Raw genomic sequence first — 23,361 nt, forward strand, 5'->3', positions numbered from 1 at the left:
GCAAGTCAAGTAACTTTACTTATCCTCATCTTCCTATCTGTAAGATGGGGATAATATTATAATAGTGGTTACCTCTTAGGATTTCTGTGAGAGTTAAATGAGATCCATGCATATAAAGATCTTAAGCCAATGCCTAGAACATCATAAACTCACCATAAATGGTAACTTTTATTGACAGGAATGGTCAAAGGAACTGGATAGGTATTACTAAGTTTTGGAAGAGTAACAAAGAAGAGGAATATGACTTTTTTATATAGCTCCAGAGAATAGAATTTAAAAGGATACAACTCAAGAAATTTATTTCTAAGAATATGAGCTAGCTGACAATAAATTGAACTACCTCAGAAAGTGATGAATGTCATCTCCCCTCACTCATCCTGGAGTACAACTTGAAATTTTTGAGAGTATTCATGCATTAAATAAAGTACTGAACTAGACATGCAGAATCTTTTCCAAATCCACTATTCTGATCATTCATTCTACAGATATTTATTGACCGTGACGGACACTATCTAAGTGCTATGGATAGAGCAGTGAGCAAAACAGACATGATCTTTGTCTTTATGGCATTTACTAGTTTATGCTTTTATCGTTCTGGTGGCCATCCTTTCCTTCAAATTCCTTTTAGTTCTCCTTTTGCCTCTGACCAGGTCTCCTTTGCCTCCTTCAGTTGTTCTTCTTCATTCCTGTCATGCTTGGCATCCTTCAATCTTCTTTCTTAAGTCTCTTTTCTTTCCCTTGTATACTTTCTGCTTTGGCCATCCCTTCTAGTGTATTTAGCCTTTACAAACTGATAGATTTGTCTTCCTAAAAATGTTCTCATGCTTAAAAACTCTTAGTGACTCCCCATTGTCTACTAATAAAAAAGCTTGCTATTTGAGACCCTTAGCTAGATATTCCAATCCACTTCTCCAAACTTATCTCCATCTGGTTCCATAACTTCTGGAACAACTCCTTATTTTCAATTTTTGGACAATTCCAAAAATTGGAGTTGGACAACTCGTTATTTTCAATATTTGCCTTTGATTGTTCCCTTGTCTCCCTGTTTCTTAGGGTCTTTATCTTTTCAGATCCATCTGCCCAGGAAAGCCACATCTCCAACTGAGATCCTCTTCTTCATTTCAAGCTTATTGCAAATGCTAACTTGTTCACATAACCTTCAAAGATACCTTCAGGTGGAAGTGAACTTGTCCCTCCTCTGAACCATCAGGGTCCCATACTTTTTATATGGCACTCTGATTTTATCTTCCTACCCTTTCTGTTTATAAATTCCTTGAAACTTGTTGCTGCTATGTTTTAATAAAACCTAGTAGGGTATCTTGCAGAATATAAACATTCAGTAAGTATTTGGTGACAGATGAACGGATTATATGATCATATAATTTTAATTAAAGAAGAAATTATATTTTATGGATGATAAATTCCTACATTCACAACTGTTTATTGAGCACCTACTCTGTACCAGGTACTATTCTGAGCATTGAGATAAGGCAATGAATAAAACGGTCTACAACATATAGTATGTTAAATGGTGGTAAGTACTATGAAGCAAGGTAAGTGAGGATAAAAGGGATGGATAGTGAAGGAAGTGCTACTTAATATAAGGGTAAGGGAAGTCTTCTCTGACAGTATGGCATTTGAACACAGATAATACATGTGTAAGCGCCCACATGCATCAGGATTAACTTAAAAATTGTCATGTTATAATTGAACATTATTGATTATTATTTTTAGTCTCCTTTTGTATTACACATGAATAATTTGAATATTAAGGACTCATTGATAATGGCAATTGAGATTTATTTCTTACAGAAAATTCAGTAAGATAAAGAACTCTTGAATATCTCTTCTTCAAGTATAGTTGAAAAAATGTTCAAATTGTCATGTTTTAATAATATATCTTAATGTTATATTCAAGAGAGTCATACATTTTTCTAACTATAAATTTCAGAATTGAAGCAGCCAAAAGAAATTTAGACAGAACATTGGATAAAAGAACACCTTCATCACCAGAGCCAGATTATCCTCCAACTGTAGGTTTATATTTTCTCTTTAAAAAGTGTATCTTTATACTATTTTAACTCTGATTTTAAATCAGTCTCAATGCAACTAGTATTTTTTAAAGAATAATACATATATTTAAAACTATTTATATTTTTGATTTAAAAAATTTTTAAATTACTTTAAAAATTTTCTTCTTGTTTAATTATGTCTTGTTTGTTTGCTTTTGACAGATGACCAGTGAAATTAAAAAGAAAGGAGTGAGTTCAATTTTTTATATTTCTTGCTTTGAAAATGTTCAAACAAATTGTTACAGAGTAGCTCCTTCTAAGACCACCTGCTAAATTCCGTCCTAGAGAAGAAAGAAATTTAGAAACAGATTATTTTCTCTGCCAGAGGAACAAGCATGCCATGATGACAATACAGGTTTTATTTATTTATTTATTTATTTATTTATTTTTGGCTGAGTTGGGTCTTCATTGCTGCACACGGGCTTTATCTAGTTGCAGAGAGCAGGGGCTACTCTTCATTGCAGTGTGTGGCTTCTTATTGCGGTGGCTTCTCTTGTTGCAGAGCATGAACTCTAGGCACACAGGCTGCAGTAGTTGTGGCTTGCGGGCTCTAGACCGCAGGCTCAGTAGTTGTGGTGCATGGGCTTAGTTGCTCCGCGGCATGTAGGATCGTCCTGGACCAGGGCTTGAACCCATGTCCCCTGCATTGGCAGGCGGATTCTTAACCACTGTGCCACCAGGGAAGGCCCGACAATACAGGTTTTAAGAGTTACATTTTTGTTGCTATTCATTATTTGAGGATTAATTGTAAATATTTTTGTTTTTATTCCAAATAACTGAAAAAAATATTCAAAGTGCTAGTTATAAAGGAAAATGCATCTCCCTTTTTATTGTCTTGATGTTGACATAATGATGACTGCTTATTTCGAATGTATTGTGTGCTACCCACATGCTAGATGATAGAGATTAAAAAAAAAAAAAGACACTGACTGCATTGGTGACAACATGGGACTGTGATGTGATTGTTGGAAAGATGAAAACGTGTAAAATTTCCTTAACAGCAAAGGATATGGAAAGTTATGGAGCTGGTTACACAAAAGAAGAACTTATGCAGCATGTTACCAGATGGGGGTACAGGCTTTCCAGAGCACTTGAAGTTCCCTCTCGGGATAGAGGGCTAAGGATACCTCCCTACTGACTGAGGATCTTTGGAAGAACCTCATTTTAGCTAATCCAAGTTTTTTGTCTTTTTAAAATACTCCTCCTCCTCCTCCTCCCTCTGCCTCCCAACTTTTCCGGAGACTTTGGCTGTGGATTTGCCTCTTTACTAGATGTAAGAACTGATATAAAACAACCCCAAAACATTTATAAATATTTAATGTGAGGCTGGGTGAACTGCAAGATATTTTTGTGTGTATGTGTTTAGCATCCTCATTCTTCCCCCATAGTTTTTGCCTTTAGTGTCTTACTATCTAAAATAGGTAGCTGGGTATGAAACAGTAATTCACTCTTAAACCCAGTGCCCTGGCAATCTGGCTTCTAGGAACTCCACCACTTCATCATTAATGTCACCAGTGACCACTAGTTGCCAAACCCAAAGGATATTTTTTCAATATTTCTCTCACTAGACCTTCAGCTGACTTTTAAAAACTTTTTACTTTCAAACAATTGAACACATGTATCAGTAGAACAGAATAGATGACTCAGAAATAGACACACTCAACTACAGCCAACTGATTTTTGACAAAGGTGCAAAAATCAGTTCAATGGAAAAAGGATAATCTTTTCAACAAATGGGGTGGAGCAATAGGACAACCATAAAATAACAAAAGAAATAAACAACAAAACCCCCAAACCTCAGCTAAACTTTGCATCTTGTACAAAAATTAACTAAAAATTGATCATGGATTTAAATGTAAAACAAAACTATTAAAAAACTTTTAGAAGAGAATCTAGGACTTGGCCAAGAATTCTTAGACATGACATCAAAAGCACAATCCATATTAAGGACCTAAATGTAAGATTGGAAACCATAAAACTCCTAGAAGATAACATAGGCAGAATACTTTTTGACATAAATTGTAGCAATATTTTTTTTGGATCGGTCTCCTAAGGCAAAGAAAACAAAAGCAAAAATAAATGAATGGGACCTAATTAAACTTGAAAGCTTTTGCACAGCAAAACCATCAACAAAATGAAAAGACAATCTACTGAATGGGAGAAAATATTTACAAATTATATGACTGAAAAAGGGTTAGTATCCAAGGTATATAAACAGCTCATACAACTAACTTAATGTCAAAAAAAAACAACCCAATTAAAAAATGGGCAGAAGACCTGAATAGACATTTTTCTGAAGAAGACATACAGATGGCTAACAAGCACATGAAAAGATGCTCAACATTCATTTATCATTCATTCATCAGAGAAATGCAAACAAAAAACACAATGAGATATCACCTCACACCTGTCAAAATGGCTACCATCAAAAAGACCACAGAGACAGCCACTCCCATGGGCAAACGCCCAGGGGCTGCTCCTGCCCCATGCTCCCTCCCTCTGCCTTTCACTTCCCAGCTCCCAAGATCTTGGAAGCTTTGAAGCTCAGCAAAGAAGGGAAATCCATTGAGAACAGTCTGTAAAGTGTCAAGCAATATCCAGATATTATCTGCACTCTGCCTGTCCCCTGCCTGAACCCGGAATTCTTCCACTGAGTGAATGGTCCTGGGTCCCACATTGGAGTTGCTCATTTGGTTGATGAAGACATATTGACAGAGTTGTTGTTGCCATGTGGCTAACAGGATCATGGTGCTCCAGCTGGGTGTCAGGCCTGTGCCTCTGAGGTGGGAGAGCTGAATTCAGGACATTGGTCCACCAGAGACCTCCCAGCTCCATGTAATATCAAATGGTGAAAGCTCTCCCAGTGATCTCCATCTAAATGCTAAAACCCAGCTCCACTCAACGACCAGCAAGCTACAGTGCTGGACACACTATGCCAAACAACTAGCAAGACAGGAATACAACCCCACCCATTAGCAGAGTGGCTGCCTAAGATCATAATAAGGTCACAGACACCCCAAAACACACCACTGGACTCGGCCCTGCCCACCAGAAAGACAAGATCCAGACTCATCCACCAGAACACAGGTACCAGTCCCCTCCACCAGGAAGCCTACACAACCCACTGAACCAACCTTACCCACTGGGGGCAGACACAAAAAACAACGGGAACTACGAACCTGCAGCCTGTGAAAAGGAGACCCCAAACACAATAAGTTAAGCAAAATGAGAAGAGAGAGAAACACACAGCACATGAAGGAGCAAGGTAAAAACCCACCAGACCAAACAAATGAAGAGGAAATAGGCAGTCTACCTGAAAAAGAATTCAGAGTAATGATAGTAAAAATGATCCCAAATCTTGGAAATAGAATGGAGAAAATACAAGAAATATTTAACAAGGACCTAGAAGAACTAAAGAGCAAATGAACAATGATGAACAACACAATAAATGAAATTAAAAATTCTCTAGAAGGAATCAATAGCAGAATAATTGAAGCAGAAGAACAGATAAGTGACCTGGAAGATAAAATAGTGGAAATAACTACTGCAGAGCAGAATAAAGAAAAAGAATGAAGAGAATTGAGGACAGTCTCAGAGACCTCTGGAACAACATTAAATGCACCAACATTCAAATCATAGGGGTCCCAGAAGAAGAAGAGACAAAGAAAGGGACTGAGGGAATATTTGAAGAGATTCTATTTGAAAACTTCCCTAATACGGGAAAGGAAACAGTCAATCAAGTCCAGGAAGCACAGAGAGTCCCATACAGGATAAATCCAAGGAGAAACACGCCAAGACACATATTAATCAAACTATCAAAAATTAAATACAAAGAAAAAATATTAAAAGCAGCAAGGGAAAAACAACAAGTGACATACAAGGGAATCCCCATAAGGTTATCAGCTGATCTTTCAGCAGAAACTCTGCAAGACATAGGGAGTGGCAGGACATATTTAAAGTGATGAAAGGGAAAAACTTACAACCAAGATTACTCTACCCAGCAAGGATCTCATTTGGATTCGATGGAGAAATTAAAACCTTTACAGACAAGCAAAGGCTAAGAGAATTCAGCACCACCAAACCAGGTTTACAACAAATGCTAAAGGAACTTGTTTAGGCAGGAAACAAAAGAGAAGGAAAAGACCTACAATAACAAACCCAAAACAATTAAGAAAATGATAATAGGAACATACATATCAGTAACTACCTTAAATGTAAATGGATTAAATGCTCCAACCAAAAGACATAGACTGGCTGAATGGATACAAAAACAAGACCCATATATATTCTGTTTACAAGAGACCCACTTCAGACCTAGGGACACATACAGACTGAAAGTGAGAGGATGGAAAAAGAAATTCCATGCAAATGGAAATCAAAAGAAAGCTGGAGTAGCAATTCTCATATCCGACTAAAGAGACTTTAAAATAAAGACTATTTCAAGGCACAAAGAAGGACACTACATAATGATCAAGGGATCAATCCAAGAAGAAGATATAGCAATTGTAAATATTTATGCACCCAACAGAGGAGCACCTCAATACATAAGGCAAATGCTTACAGCCATAAAAGGGGAAATTGAAAGTAACACAATCATAGTAGGGGACTTTAACACCCCACTTTCACCAATGGACAGATCATCCAAAATGAAAATAAATAAGGAAACACAAGCTTTAAATGATACATTAAACAACATGGGCTTAATTGATATTTATAGGACATTCCATCCGAAAACAACAGAATACACTTTCTTCTCAAGTGCTCATGGAACAGTTTCCAGGATAGAGCATATCTTGGGTCACAAATCAAGCCTTGGTTAATTTAGGAAAATTGGAATCGTATCAAGTATCTTCCAACCACAACGCTATGAGACTAGATATCAATTACAGGAAAAAAATCTGTAAAAAATACAAACACATGGAGGCTAAACAATACACGACTAAATAAGCAAGAGATCACTGAAGAAATCAAAGAGGAAATAAAAAAATAGCTAGAGACAAATGACAATGAAAACACGATGACCAAAACCTATGGGATGCAGCAAAAGCAGTTCTAAGAGGGAAGTTTATAGCAATACAATCCTACCTCAAGAAACAAGAAACATCTCTAATAAACAACCCACCCTTGCACCTAAAGCAATTAGAGAAAGAAGAACAAAAATAACCCAAAGTTGGAAGAAGGAAAGAAATCATACACATCAGATCAGAAATAAATGAAAAAGAAATGAAGGAAACAATAGCAAAGATCAATACAACTAAAAGCTGGTTCTTTGAGAAGATAAACAAAATTGATAAACCATTAGCCAGACTCATCAAGAAAAAAAGGGAGAAGACTCAGATCAATCGAATTAGAAATGAAAAAGGAGAAGTAACAACTGACACTGCAGAAATACAAAGGATCATGAGTGATTACTACAAGCAACTATATGCCAATAAAATGGACAACCTGGAAGAAATGGACAAATTCTTAAAAAAGCACAACCTTCTGAGACGGAACCAGGAAGAAATAGAAAATATAAACGGACCAATCACAAACACTGAAATTGAAACTGTGATAAAAAATCTTCCAACAAACAAAAGCCCAGGACCGGGCTTCCCTGGTGGCGCAGTGGTTGAGAGTCTGCCTGCCAATGCAGGGGCACGGGTTCGAGCCCTGGTCTGGGAGGATCCCACGTGCCGCGGAGCCACTAGGCCCGTGAGCCACAACTACTGAGCCTGCGCGTCTGGAGCCTGTGCTCCCAAAAAGAGACGCCACGATAGTGAGAGGCCGGCGCACCGCGATGAAGAGTGGCCCCCGCTCGCTGCAACTGGAGAAAGCCCTAGCAGAGGAATGAAGACCCAACACAGCCAAAAATAAAATAAATTTAAAAAAAGCCCAGGACCAAATGGCTTCACAGGCGAATTCTATGAAACATTTAGAGAAGAGCCAACACCTATCCTTCTCAAACTCTTCCAAAATATAGCAGAGGGAGGGACACTCCCAAACTCATTCTACGAGGGCACCATCACCCTGTTACCAAAACCAGACAAAGATGTCACAAAGAAAGAAAACTACAGGCCAATATCACTGATGAACATAGATGCAAAAATCCTCAACCAAATACTAGCAAACAGAATCCAACAGCACATTCAAAGGATCATTCACCATGATCAAGTGGGGTTTATCCCAGGAATGCAAAGATTTTTCAGTATATGCAAATGAATCAATGTGATACACCATATTAACAAACTGAAGGAGAAAAACCGTATGATCATCTCAATAGATGCAGAAAAAGCTTTTGACAAAATTCAACACCGATTTATGATAAAAACCCTCCAGAGTGCAGGCATAGAGGGAACTTTCCTCAACATAATAAAGGCCATATACGACAAACCCACAGCCAACATCGTTCTTAATGGTGCAAAACTGAAACCATTTCCTCTGAGATCAGGAACAAGACAAGGTTGTCCACTCTAACCACTATTCTTCAACATAGTTTTGCAAGTTTTAGCCACAGCAATCCGAGACAAAAAAGAAATAAAAGGAATCCAAACTGGCAAAGAAGAAGTAAAGCTGTCACTGTTTGCAGATGACATGATACTATACATAGAGAATCCTAAAGATGCTACCAGAAAACTAGTAGAGCTAATGAAAAAATTTGGTAAAGTACCAGGATACAAAATTAATGCACAGAAATCTCTTGCATTCCTATACACTAATGATGCAAAATCGGAAACAGAAATTAAGGAAACACTCCCTTTTACCATTGCAACAAAAAGAATAAAATACCTAGGAATAAACCTACCAAGGGAGACAAAAGACCTGTATGCAGAAAAGTGTAAGACACTGATGAAAGAAATTAAAGATGATACCAACAGATGGAGAGATATACCATGTTCTTGGATTGGAAGAATCAACATGTGAAAATGACTATACTACCCAAAGCAATCTAGATTCAATGCAATCCCTATCAAACTACCAATGGCATTTTTCATAGAACTAGAACAAAAAATTTCACAATTTGTATGGAAACACAAAAGAGCACAAATAACCAAAGCAATCTTTTTTTTCCCTTAAGTTAATTTTTATATTACTAATCATTGTACTGCTATAGCTAAATCAACTAAATATAGTTTTACGTTGTGTTGCTCAAAAGGTCTACAAACAACAAAGCTGATGCTTACCTAAAAAAGGAACATTTTTAAAATAAAGGAAGAAAACAATTATGTTCCAAATGAATGGCACTGGGCAAAATACATATTACCAGTAACATATTTAGACAGAGAGTATCAGGTGCCGATTGGTTTCTCTTATATGCATAAGAGGCTTGAAGAAGATCTTGAAAATAATGTTCCTCCCTCTAAATTTTTAGCTTCTATATAGTGTCAGATGTTATAATTGATATGAAGGATAAATGCGTTTAGGCAAAAGTAAAAATCCACATACAAAATAAAACAGCAAAATCTGTAGAGACTTTCTGTAGAAGGCTCTCTTCTCTTGTGGTAACATCCTTTAGTACATATCCAGGATAGACTAAATTGAAACAACATATTTTGATACAGTAGTAATCCTTTCATATACTCTTACTAAATATTATAAAATTCCAAAAATACATAAATATTCCTTGTACCGTGCATTATGCTCCATTTTGGGCCTGATGAGGTTGTGGTTACTATTTTAACAGTTAAACAGTGCACCTGAAAAGTTCTGCCATCTATACACAGTGAATGGAGACAGTGGTGAGGACTCTAGAGAGATGGCAAGCTACCTTTAAAGTGAAAAAATTTTATGGAGTGTCTCCAAATTAGAGGAGAGGAGGATATAGGGTAGGGGAGGTAAGCAGGGTAAAACAATTTTAAAATGACACTGCTTAGGAGTATATATTTAAAGATAGCTACTATACCTTGTCTATCCTTTATCCTAATCTGGAATAACTGCATGTTTGTGCAAAATAAAGTTTCTACTTTATAGGAAGACGAACAGTGTGTTAGGAAAAGCATGTTATTTTCAGGGGAAGACAGGGGAAGATGTGAAGACATGTCTCTTGTAAGTGCTATTTTATTTGGTAAGTCTTTTGGCTACATCACTGTATGCTATTTCAACCTCCTTATCACTGGGGCAGGTAGCCAAAGCAAACTTGAGAAAGAAAAACAGAGCTGGAGGAATCAGGCTCCCTGACTTCAGATGATACTACAAAGCTACAGTAATCAAGACAGTATGGTACTGGCACAAAAACGGAAATATAGATCAATGGAACAAGATAGAAAGCTCAGAGATAAACCCAAACATATATGGTCACCTTATTTTTGATAAAGGAGGCAAGAATATACAATGGAGAAAAGACAGCCTCTTCAATGATTGGTGCTGGGAAAACTGGACAGCTACATGTAGAAGAATGAAATTAGAACACTCCCTAACACCATACACAAAAATAAACTCCAAATGGATTAAAGACCTAAATGTAAGGCAGACACTATCAAACTCTTAGAAGAAAACATAGGCAGAGCACTCTATGACATAAATTACAACAAGATTCTTTTTGACCACCTCCTAGAGAAATGGAAATAAAAACAAAAATAAACAAATGGGACCTAATGAAACTTAAGAGCTTTTACATAGCAAAGGAAACCATAAACAAGATGAAAAGACAGCCCTCAGAATGGGAGAAAATATTTGCAAATGAAGCAACTGACAAAGGATTAATCTCCAAAATTTACAAGTAGCTCATGCAGCTCAATTTCAAAAAAACAAACAACCCAATCCAAAAATGGGCAGAAGACCTAAATAGACATTTCTCCAAAGAAGACATACAGATTGCCAACAAACACATGAAAGGATGCTCAACATCACTAATCATTAGAGAAATGTAAATCAAAACTACAGTGAGGTATCACCTCACACCAGTCAGAATGGCCATCATCAAAAAATCTACAAACAATAAATGCTGGAGAGGGTGTGGAGAAAAGGGAACCCTCTTGCACTGTTGGTGGGAATGTAAATTGATACAGCCACTATGGAGAACAGTATAGAGGTTCCTTAAAAAACTAAAAATAGAACTACCATACGACCCAGCAATCCCACTACTGGGCATATACCCTGAGAAAACCATAATTCAAAAAGATTCTTGTACCATAATGTTCATTGCAGCTCTATTTACAATAGCCAGGACATGGAAGCAACCTAAGTGTCCATCGACAGATGAATGGATAAAGAAGATGTGGCACATATATACAATGGAATATTACTCAGCCATAGAAAGAAACGAAATTGAGTTATTTGTAGTGAGGTGGATGGATGTAGAGTCTGTCATACGGAGTGAAGTAAGTCAGAAAGAGAAAAACAAATACCATATGCTAACACATATACATGGAATCAAAAAAAAAAAAAAGGTTCTGAAGAACCTAGGGGCAGGACAGGAATAAAAACACAGATGCAGAGAATGGACTTGAGGACACAGGGAGTGGGAAGGGTAAGCTGGGACAAAGTGAGAGAATGACATGCACATATATACACTACCAAATGTAAAATAGATAGCTAGTGGGAAGCAGCTGCATTGCACAGGGAGATCAGCTCAGTGCTCTGTGACTACCTAGAGGGGTGGGATAGGGAGGGTGGGAGGGAGACACAAGAGGGAGAGGATATGGGGAAATATGTATATGCATAGCTGATTCACTTTGTTATAAAGCAGAAACTGACACACCATTGTAAAGCAATTATACTCCAATAAAGATGTTAAAAAAAAAAAGACCACAAATAGCTAATGTTGGTGAGGATGTAGAGAGAAGGGAGCCCTTGTACACTGTTGGTAGGAACATAAAGTGGTGCAGCCACTATGGGAAACAGTGTGGAGGTCCCTCTAAAAACTAAAAATAGAAATGCATATGACCCAGCCATTCCATTTCTGGGTATATATCCAAAGTAAACAAAACCACTAATCAAAAAGATAAATGCACCCTAATGTTCACAACAGCATTATTTACAAAAGCCAAGACGTGGATAAGGAAGATGTGAATTTATATACATATATATAATTTATATACATATATATATATATATATATATATATATATATATATATATATATATATGGAATGGAATAACTCAGCCATAAAAAAGAACGAAAAATTTCCATTTGCAACAACAAAGATAAACCTGGAGAGTATTATGCATAGAGAAATAAGTCAGACAGAGAAAGATAAATACTGTATGTTATCATTTATATGTGGAATCTAAAAAATAAAACAAACGAAGGAATATAACAAAACAGAAACCTACTCACACATACAGAGAAAAAACTAGTGGTTACCAGTGGGGAGAGGAAAGGGAGGAGGGGCAAGATAGGGGTAGGGGATTAAGAGGTACAAACTACTATGTATAAAATAAATAAGCTATAATGATACATTGTATAGCACAGGGAATATAGCCTATATTTTATAACTTTAAATGGAGTATAATCTATAAAAATTTTGAATCACTATGTTGTACATCTGAAACTAATATATATTGTAAATCAACTATACCTGAATTTAAAAAAGCACAGACCAGGACTTCCCTGGCTGTTCAGTGGTTAAGACTCTGCACTTCCATTGCAGTGGGCATGAGTTCGATCCATGGTCGGGGAACTAAGATCCTGCGTGCTGTGCAGCACGGCCAAAAAATAAAAAGCACAATCCATAAAAAAACCAATAAATTTTATTTCATAAAAATTAAAAACTATAGCTAGGTGAAAGATTCTGTTAAGAGGATGGAAAAACAAGCTACATACTGCAAGAAAATATTCACAAATCACATATCCAACAAAGGACTTGTATCTAGAATATTTAAGAACTCTCAAAACTCAACAGGATAAAAACAAAAAATCCAATTAGAAAATGAGTAAAAGACATGACTAGACATTTTACCAAAGAGGATATATGGATGGCAAATAAGCACATCAAAGATGCTCAACATTATTAACCATTAGGGAAATGTAAATTAAAACTGTGATGAGTTATCACTACATACCCATTAGTATGGCTAAAATAAAAAATAGTGACAATTCCAGCTGATTTTTGACACTGCTGAATATTCACTTCCTTTTAAATGCCCTTATACTTATTTTTCTAGTTCTCTAAATATTATTTCTCTGTCATCTTCATGGGTTTCTCTTCCCTGCCTGACTGTGGCCCACTGTTCTGTTTCCTTGAATCTTCCTGGATGATTCTCTTCTGATTTCAAGTACCTTCCATATTTTGATGACTCCCATAGATTTTGATGCACAAATACCTCAAATTCAACATGTCAGAAAAAATGAACTTATCAGCTTCTTCCATAAGACGTCTCTTCCTCCTTATTCTCTCTTCTAGTTATCACTATTTACCCAGTCACTCATGCTTAAAACACCTGAGTCTTAACTTCTTTTTCCCCCCTCTCTGCCATACAATTAGTCCCCAAATGCTACGAATATTTCTCCAATCAGTCCTCTTTTTGTCCTAGCCTTAGATCAGGACTTCCTCTTTCGCCTTGACTACAATAGCCATCAGTGGCTTCTCATAACCTACAGAATTAAATCTTAATGTGTATGCAAGGCTTTCTGTAATATGACTCCTACCTATTCTCCTGCCTCTCCTCTCGCCACGCTCTGTATCATATTTTATGCTTCACCAGCATGGACTTTCTTATTCATCCTTGAGGAAATATAACGTTTCTCACCTCGCTGCTTTTGCCCCACACGTCCCCTCACCATCCATGCTTCTTCTTACCTGGCTGTCTCTATTTCAGCTCAGTTACCATCCCCAGGAAGTCTTACCCTATTTCTATGGGTTTGGGTAGATGACTTCTTCTTTGCTCCTATTATACATTGTTCATTTTTATTATTTTTCTTAGCATATTGTATTTGGTATTCCTTTGATATTTTTATGTATTAAAATGATGTATTTTCTAGTCTTGAGGCTAGGAGTTGCTTCTTAAATATCTTTGTGTCTTTAACAACTATGGTATTGACTACCAATAGTGGATATTCAATAAATGCTTGATGAATTAATGAATATAAACACTTATGTTCAGTAAAATACAACAGGTGTGATAGAAGTATGAAGAGACCACAGTGAGGGCATAAAGTAGGAAGTTTTCAAAAAAGACTTTGAAAGCACATGGTCTCACTCAGAAAAGTCAGATATCTCTTTGCTAATGGAAGAATATATACTCCAATTGTAAGGGTCAAATATATATATTTTATAGCTTAATTTGGTGCTGTTTATTGACATAGCTAAGACTGAGGAAGGAACGTTTTAGGAGCTGGAAGATCAAGAGATCTCTTTTGGCTATGCTGGATATTTCAGGAAGAGCTGAGTTCTAGAGATACAGATTTAGAGCACATCAACATATATAGTTGATATTTATAGTCACGGGACTAGATGAAATCACCTAGGGGGAGAGGGAAGAGAAAGAGTGGGGAGAAGATCAGATTCATTACTAGACAGAGTAAGTCTGTTGAGGGATTGGGGACCACCACAGGATGTTTAAGATCAAGCAGCATATTAGTGGAATAGCCATAGAAAATGACCCTCTAGAAGAATTTTGGAGTGAGCAACTAATTGAAAAAAAATTTTAAGTAGGAGACAAAAGAAAAAATGTCCAACCAGGTCATTCCTTTAAAAAAATATTTTATTTCGAAATAATTTCAGACTTATAGAAAATTGTAAAAAGAGTACAAAGAATTCTCCTATATGTTCACTTGTCCCCATAATGTTAATATTCTTGCCTGAAACAATGATTACTATGGTGGTTGCCAGATAGTAATTTTCCCACCATTCCTTGTATATTTTTTAGTTGGAATTTTGTAGTAAGGAAGAACTTCATCCTTTTCCTTTCTTTCTCTCTCTCTCTCTTTCTTTCCTCATTCATTAATTCATTTATATCAGTATGGACTATTTACGGACAGTCTTATTTTAGCTATTGAATTTAATGTGTTACTACTATGGTTTATTTTGATGTTCAGCTGCCCCAGATTTGGCCAGTGGGATCCCTTCAAATTGACTGTTATATTCTTTTTAGCTTATCCCATCATTCTTTGAGATCTCATGTTTTGATACAGTAAGATATTCCAGGCTTATACTGTACTTTTCCTATTCTAATCCTGGAGTCAGTCATTTATCCAAGGATTCCTGCCTCTTTTTAGTAGAGAATGGTATTTAGAAACCATGACATGGGTGTTAGCTGTGTTCCTGAGATGTAATTCTTCTTTGTTCTCTCAGCAGAAAGAGCCAGGAAATTATCTTTCTGTTTGTCTATCTATCTATCTATCTATCTATCTATCTATCTATCTATCTATCCATCCTTCCTTCTCTCCTCTATCTTAAAAACCATGAGTTTATACTTATGCCTCCTGTTCCAATTTAATATCACTGGGTTCATTCTAGTCTTCCCTCTTTCCTTATTTGTTGCTCCCTTCTCTCACAGTCAGAAACCTAGCTTTTATGAACCACAGTATATTTACTGATTTTGTTAAATTCTAGAATACACATGAACTGTTTTTAAATTGCTAACCCATAACATGTGAGAAACCTACTCTGCACCACCAGGGAAGTCCCACCATCTTAACTATTTTAAAATGTACTGTTCAGGACTTCCCTGGTGGCGCAGTGGTTAAGAATCCGCCTGGCAATGCAGGGGACACAGGTTCGAGCCCTGGTCCCGGAAGATCCCACATGCCGCGGAGCAACTAAGCCTGTGCGCCACAACTACTGAGCCCATGTGCCACAACTACTGAAGCCTGCATGCCTAGAGCCCGTGCTCCGCAACAAGAGGAGCCACCGCAATGAGAAGCCCGCACACCGCAATAAAGAGCAGCCCCCGGCAACTAGAGAAAGCCTGAGCACAGCAATGAAGACCCAATGCAGCCAAAAATATATAAATAAATTAATTAAAAATAAATAAAGTGTACTGTTCAGTGGTGTTAAGTATTTTCACATTGTGCAACTAATCTCCAGAATATTTTCATATTGCAAAACTGAAACTCTACACTCATGAAACAACTCTCCATTTCCTTTTCCCCCTAGTCCCTGGCAAGTGGCATTCTATTTTCTGTTTTATGAATTTGACTACTGTAGATACCTCATATAAGTGGAATCATAAAGTGTTTATCTTTTTGTCATTGGCCTATTTCATTTAGCATAATGTCCTCAAGTTTCACCCATCTCCTAAATTTTTAAGCATTCTTTCCCCTTCATTTGAGATATACTTTGCAAATATTTTCCCCCAGAGTGTCAGTAGTCTTTTGACCTTTTTTATTATGATGTTTTTAAAACATGCAAGCATTTTAATTTTATGGAGTCAGAATTTGTCAATCATTTTTTCCTTTTTTGTACCTGGAATTTGAATCATAGTTTTAAAGTCTTCCCCTACGCTCAATTATAGAAGAATTTTATCAGTTTTTTTCTGGCCTTGTATAGTTTTATTGTTTAGTTTAATTAAATTCCTGATCTATTTGGAATTTATTCTTGTGTATGTTGGAAGAAAGGTGTTAAATTTATCTTTTTCCAAATGGCTAACCAGTTATCCCAGAAATATTTATTAAAATCTTTATCTTTGCTTCAGTGATTTGGGGTGCCACATTTATCATATGCTACATTTTCCTATGGACTGGATCTATTTCTGGACTTTCTATTTTTTTTTCCCAGTTGTCTGTCTATTCATGTACCTGTACCATACTATTCTCATCAGGGAGACTTTATAATATGTTTTAATGTCTCCTAGGGATAGTTCTTCCTTATAAATTTTCTTTCTCAGGAATTTCTTGGCTATTTATTTTTCCACTTGAACTTTAGTCTCTACTTGTCTAGTTTCTTAAAAATGTGTGTAGATATTTTTATTGGTATTGCATTAAATTGATTTTGGGACAACTTTAAATTTTCATGATGTTAAAATATCTTTACCAAGATCAAGTACTGTCTTTCCATTTGTTCATGTCTATTTTTGTCAGACTACTCATTGTTATGGGAGAATTTATGAAATTATATTATGATGCTATTATACCAGAATAGTATCTCCAGGAGAGTGGGGCTTTGTCTGTTTTGTTTATTACTATATCCTCAGCATTTGGAACAATACCTGAATATTTGTTGAATTAATGAATATTTGTTAAATGAAGGAATAGTTAAGTTAGATTAAGGATGTTTGTTTTGCCTTAAGAAAGTGAAGAGTATACTAAGAACATTAATTTGGAGAGAACTCATCATAAATAAAAATATAAAATAGTTTCTTTGTAGGTTGTACTTTTGGATAAAATATTTTTATTCTGAAAACATGTTATTTTTCATAATATTTTTACTCTGAAATGCTACATTTCACATGTATCATTGAAATGCTACACCATTTAGAACATTTAATTTTTTCTTATTACATTCTCAGTTCAACTATATTTATTTGAAACAGTGTGTAGAGAGTAGTCCCATAGTACCTATTCAGCAGGAATGGCTGGATCACATGTTAATGCTGATACCTGAGTCTTTAAAGGAAGGGAAAGAAAGAGAAGAACTCATTCAAAGTCTCATAAATGAGGTGTCAAGTGATTTTGAAAAAAGCATGAAGAGATATTTGGGTAAGTGGCATTTAACACACGCCAAGCTTGCTTGTTCCACCTCTCCCAATCGAAAGTAGAAATATGAATAATGAACATTATATGTTTAGCTATATGTATTTCTTAGATATTTTTAAAGTTTTAACTTTGAGCCTATAACCTAGTCAAATCTTTGTAATTTAAGGACACTGTTTTTAAGGGTACTTTTTGTAATTTTTATGTGCTTAATAGCTTTTTAATTTTTTACTTTGTCTTTATGGTTATAGTTATACTATTTACAGGATTGTAAGAAAATATTAATGTGTTTGGGGAGATTTATTAGGGATTTAACCTTTGCAATTTTTAATTGGATTAATTTTTTTAAGTGGCCATGCCAGTGACCTTTGAATACATAGGATGAGAAAAACTGAGAACTTATTAAAGCTTTACTGTATCTGAATTCACCTCCAAAGCAGGGCCGAAATAGTACCAAGAGCATGATTTTGTTACACATAAGGGATTTTTTTCTTATACTCATTTTGATTCATATTAAACTATACTTTCCATTATCAAAAGTTAGAAACTTTGATTTCAGTTAAGTCTTGCAAGGATTTTCAAGAAGTATTAACCTATCTATCTATCTATAAAATATATGTATATATATACATTTTTTTTTTTTTTTTTTAGTGAGGAGTGTTCTTGTGAGACCTCCAGTTAAATGGCTTGAAGATGAAGGAGGCCCTTTACCTGAATCCCCTGTGTAAGTAAAATTTTTATAAAACAGTACTGTATCTAGGTTTTGATAACTGATTGAAAATAAACTGGTCTTACATTCAAGGCTACAACTGTGAAGCTCAAAACTGTTTTGAAAACATGTAAAAAAAAATAGTACTACTGTTTTTTTTTTCCCCAAAGGTATCCTCTACATTGAACTTATCTAGTTGTTGATTATGCAATTAGTGGGAACATTTATGGATGTATAACTCAACTTGGCCTTAAGTAAGCTTTGCAGTATGCCAGACAGATTTCTCCGTCTCTTCTCCCCAATCCTAAAGACTGAGTTTGTTTATCACTACCCAGGGTAACTGAGCCAGAGCACAGTGGAAGTTAGGGAACTCATGCCTGGCCCATCAGCCTGCCTTACCCACAAATGATCTCTGGTCTCTCCGAAGATAATGAACTCTTAAGTTCTTGATGTATTTTTATTACATGCTTATCTCCTAAGTTTCCCATTGCTGAGCACATTTCTGTCTTCTCAACCCCCAGTCTTCTCACTTTGATACTAATTCCATGTCACAAATATTATTTCCTAAAATTTAGAATGTATCATTTGAATCCTGTTTGATATGATGTTTTGCTTTTCCAGAGGCCTGGATTATTCTAAGCTTTGGCATTCTAACTATCTGCAGACAAGAAATCAAATATTAGCTAATTTGTACATTGTTCATCCAACTATGAAAATGTTATTGGACCTTGGTTATACAACATTTGCCAATACAGTTTTGCTAGACTTAACTGGAATTAGGTAAAATCCCATATTTATTAATTAACATTTAAAATTTGAATGTCTCCTGCTTGAGTCTTTATATTTTGACTATATAATTTAAAAAACTGATTGATAAATACTCAGGAGTTTTCTTAGGTTAAAAAATTTTTTAATTTATCTTACTTGTTTCAACAATTTTGCATCATGACCAATATCTATTGTTTGCTTTAAATCATTTTTTTCTCATAAATAGAGGTAAAGGCCCAATTGACTGTGAATCATTGAAAAATGATTTATCAATACAAGCTAGGAAGGCAGAAGAGAAGATAATGAACACTTGGTATCCAAAGGTTATAAGTCTCTTTACCAAGAAGGAGTCACTAGAAGGCATTAAACCTGAGAAACTGGATGCATTTTATAACTGTGTTTCCACACTTATGTCAAATCAGGTAAACAGGTTTTGTATATTTTAAATGATAATGTTATTGAAGTTACTTTAGTATTTTAAATATATCTTCTTTAGATATAGTGCTATATAATTATTTTGAAATAAATTAAGAAAGACTTTTACTATAATTTTGTTTAAATAACTTTAGCAGAAAAATGCTTCATTTCTGGAAGCAGTCTAAAAATGAGAGGGAAGGGCTTCCTTGGTGGAGCAGTGGTTAAGAATCTGCCTGCCAATGAAGGGGACATGGGTTCGAGCCCTGGTCTGAGAAGATCCCACATGCTGCGGAGCAACTAAGCCCGTGCGCCACGACTACTGAGCCTGTGCTCTAGAGCCGGTGAGTCACAACTACTGAGCCTGTGTGCCTAGAGCCCTGCTCCGCAACAAGAGAAGCCACCGCAGTGAGAAACCACCGCAGTGAAAAGCCCGCGCACCACAACGAAGAGTAGCCCCCACTTGCTGCGACTAGAGAAAGCCCGTGCGCAGCAACGAAGACCCAACACAGCCAATAAATAAATAAATAAATAAATAAATAAATAAATAAATAAATAAAATCTAAAAAAAAAATAATAAAAATAAAAAATAAAATGAGAGGTAAGTCTAGAACTATGTGTCAGTATTATGATTGATTACTGGAATCATGCTTAAAGGCTATAAGCTAATTACCCATAGCTTTATTGGAGTAAATTAACAAAAGTACTATCCTAGTGAACATATTTTTGAACTTATGAAATTACAAGTTAATTGATTTTCGTTTTGTTCTCAGTCAAATCTTGGTTCGAAACGTTATTGATCGTCTTTAAATGACAAACAGAAAGAGAATATGAATTTTATACAATTATTTTATGGGCTCCTTGAATTTTTACTATTGTAGGAATGTAATCCTAGAAAAATAGTTTTGAATAAAAACTTTTCCTTTTGGTAAAGACCTCCAAAGATTCCATGAATTTTGCCATTTTTAAAGGGAATTATATATATATATATATATATATATATATATATATATATATATATATATATATCTGGTATGTAATACTGTAACGAATATACATGATTTCCTTTTTACCTTTATCCTCTTAAGAGGACTATGATTATATGATAAGAAGTAAAGAGATGAGGAATGTTTTGAAGATTATTTAGATATATGTTTGTCTACCTTGCTTAAATATCTAATAGTTGGTTCTGTATAAGAAAGCATTATTCATACTTTGGTAACTTATAGTGCACATTTCTAAGTTCCAGTGGCTTCACTCTCACCTAGTGATGTGCTGGAAATCTGACCCCAGGAGAAAAAGCCCTGGTTTGTAGTGTTTGCCAATTTCCATGGGGTAAATATTCCCACCATGGTGATTGTCAAGCATCCAAGAGTTTAGTGTCTGGCTCACAAAATTCTTGAATGTTTAACAATTGGCTCTTATAATTGTAGGAGCTAGCTCTAGTACACTACTGTCCCTTGCCCCGTATACATGTCACCTCATGACACCCCCAAACTTAGGTTTCAGGCCTCTCCTCCCCTCAGTCTTTACCATATTGTTGGGTCTTCCGGAACTTTTTCTGTACCAGGGACAGAATTACTAAAGGATGTAGAAGATTCTGAGTTGCCATTTTAAGATTGTTGATATTCTATAGAAAAATTAAAGTTTGTATATATTGTCCTATTTATTTTAGACTATATTTATTAAGAACATATTGTGCTGAATGAAGATAATTTTCAGGACTAAATGGATTGGTAGAGTGAATTAATTATAGGCAATAGCTTACTGATTATAGTTAAAGGTTCAATTTGTACTTTCTAAAGTAATAATAACTTATGGCATCATGCAGCTAAAAGAGCTCTTAAAGAGAACTGTAGAAGGATTTGTAAAACTCTTTGACCAAGAAGATCAACGAGGGCTGCCAATATTTAAGATGGAATTGACGTTTGATGATGATAAAATGGAATTTTATCCTACTTTTCAAGATTTGGAAGATGTTGTTTTGGGTTTGGTTGAGCGAATAGCTGAAGCTCTGCAGGTATTTCTTTATTCTTATCCATTGGGTTTCTTTTTTAAAAAAATTTTTATCGGAGTATAGTTGGTTTACGATGTTGCATTAGTTTCAGGTGTACAGCAAAGTGAATCGGTTATACATACACACATACCCAGTCTTTTTTTAAGATTCTTTTCCCATATAGTCCATTACAGAGTATTGAGTAGAGTTCCCTATAGGTCCTTATTAGTTATCTATTTTATATATAGTAGTGTGTATATATCAATCCCAATCTCTTAAGTTATCCCTCCCTCCCCCTTACCCCCTGGTAACCATAAGTTTGTTTTCTACATCTGTGACTCTGCGCATTGGGTTTCTTTATATGGCCCTTTTTCGAACTTTTAAATTGACTTGAAGCTCTATAAAGTGTATATGTACGTAAAATGTTATAACTCGTTGTTTTCTTTCCATCCTCCAGGTTATTTTAAGTTAAAAGTGCTTTCTCTTTGAGAAAGTTTCCTGGCTTGAGATGACTTTTTTCTTCTTATAACTTTTATTGCAGTTATGAATTGATATTTTTGTGCATGTCTCATGTTCCCTACTGAGTTGTGAACTTCTTAAGGACAAGATCCAAGTCATGTTTGTTCTTTCTAGAGCTTTCTAGTATAATCACTTCAACATAGTTCCTCAATAAATATTTGTTGAATGATAGAAAACTAACCCAACTAAGGTTTTATATTAGACTACAGACAATTTTAAATCATTATTTTGCATCAAGTTATCTTTTCTTGGACCACTGAAATCTGAAATGAATTTTTAAAAGTATAGTATAAGATCTACATACAGATCAATTGCACAGATATTTATTTCATGAATTGTCATTTTTATTTATGTTAGAATGTCCAAACAGTACCCTCTTGGCTATCAGGAACTTCAACAACTGTGAATCTTGACGCAGAACTTCCTGAACATGTGTTACAATGGGCTCTTGATACACTGAAGGTGGCAGTACATCATAACTTAGAAGGTGCAAGAAAACATTATGAGACATATGGTATATATGACACATAATATTATATCTCTTTTTTTGTCATAAAAGAATGCCATTTTATTTTTACTAGAATTTGGTCAGTTATTTGGTTGTCTGGATCTGTCATGAAAGAGCAGAGAGCCAGAAGTGAGCATAGGCATGGCTTTTGGCAGAGTCATGGATCAAACCCAAGAAACTTGAATTCTGTTGTTCAGTCCAAAGGGTGAATGTTAACTGGAGCAGGGTCATAAAGCCAAAATGTAGAGAGAAGAGTTGTTGGCATAAGGAGAAAGTTAAATCAAGGGCAAAAGCAAGGTAATTTCTAAGAATAGTTTTGAAGAGTCTGCAGCTCAGTAGCCTCCTCAAGTGTGTTATGGGCTCAGGATAGATAGTTGTTATTTGACATTCTATTAACCAAAACCTTTTATTGACTGGCTTATCTGTACCTCTAAGTTATTTTACATACCCTATTATCTTTGTTTTAAAAGTCTGCATTTAACCTGGTTTGCTTATTAAGTCTGTTTTATGTTATTTTGTCTGTTCCTATTAGTGTATGTTAATAGTCTATTAATAACATTTAATTGAATAGGCTACTCCATTCTATGACTATATAAAAAAGCACTTTACCTTTTTAAGAGGGTGTTACTGAGATTTAAATTAGATTATTAATTTTCAGTTGAAAAATACAATTGGCTCCTTGATGGGACTGCAGTTAAGCTGATAGAGACTTTTCAGGCAGAAGATCATACTTTTGATGAATACACAGAGGTAAGTGTTAATTCTGTTTTTCATTAATGTCTGTGAATTTCTTTTTAAAATTAAGATCTTTTTATTCTAAAA

At 35.4% G+C, this 23,361-nt stretch overlaps 1 protein-coding gene across 1 annotated transcript in view; it reads left to right on the forward strand.

The window, feature by feature from the left end:
• DNAH12 (dynein axonemal heavy chain 12) overlaps positions 1-23,361 on the forward strand; it is a 246,848-nt gene that overhangs the window by 24,650 nt on the left and 198,837 nt on the right. Inside the window, exons 4-12 of the mRNA XM_028169151.2 lie at positions 1,952-2,033; positions 2,235-2,261; positions 17,442-17,631; positions 18,277-18,349; positions 18,956-19,114; positions 19,329-19,524; positions 21,348-21,536; positions 22,389-22,545; positions 23,198-23,289. Coding sequence (XP_028024952.2) covers positions 1,952-2,033; positions 2,235-2,261; positions 17,442-17,631; positions 18,277-18,349; positions 18,956-19,114; positions 19,329-19,524; positions 21,348-21,536; positions 22,389-22,545; positions 23,198-23,289 — 1,165 coding nt within the window. The remainder of the gene's footprint in view (positions 1-1,951; positions 2,034-2,234; positions 2,262-17,441; positions 17,632-18,276; positions 18,350-18,955; positions 19,115-19,328; positions 19,525-21,347; positions 21,537-22,388; positions 22,546-23,197; positions 23,290-23,361) is intronic.

The sequence above is a fragment of the Balaenoptera acutorostrata genome, chromosome 10 (assembly GCF_949987535.1).
Source record: "Balaenoptera acutorostrata chromosome 10, mBalAcu1.1, whole genome shotgun sequence".
In the NCBI taxonomy this organism is placed as follows: Eukaryota; Metazoa; Chordata; class Mammalia; order Artiodactyla; family Balaenopteridae; genus Balaenoptera; species Balaenoptera acutorostrata.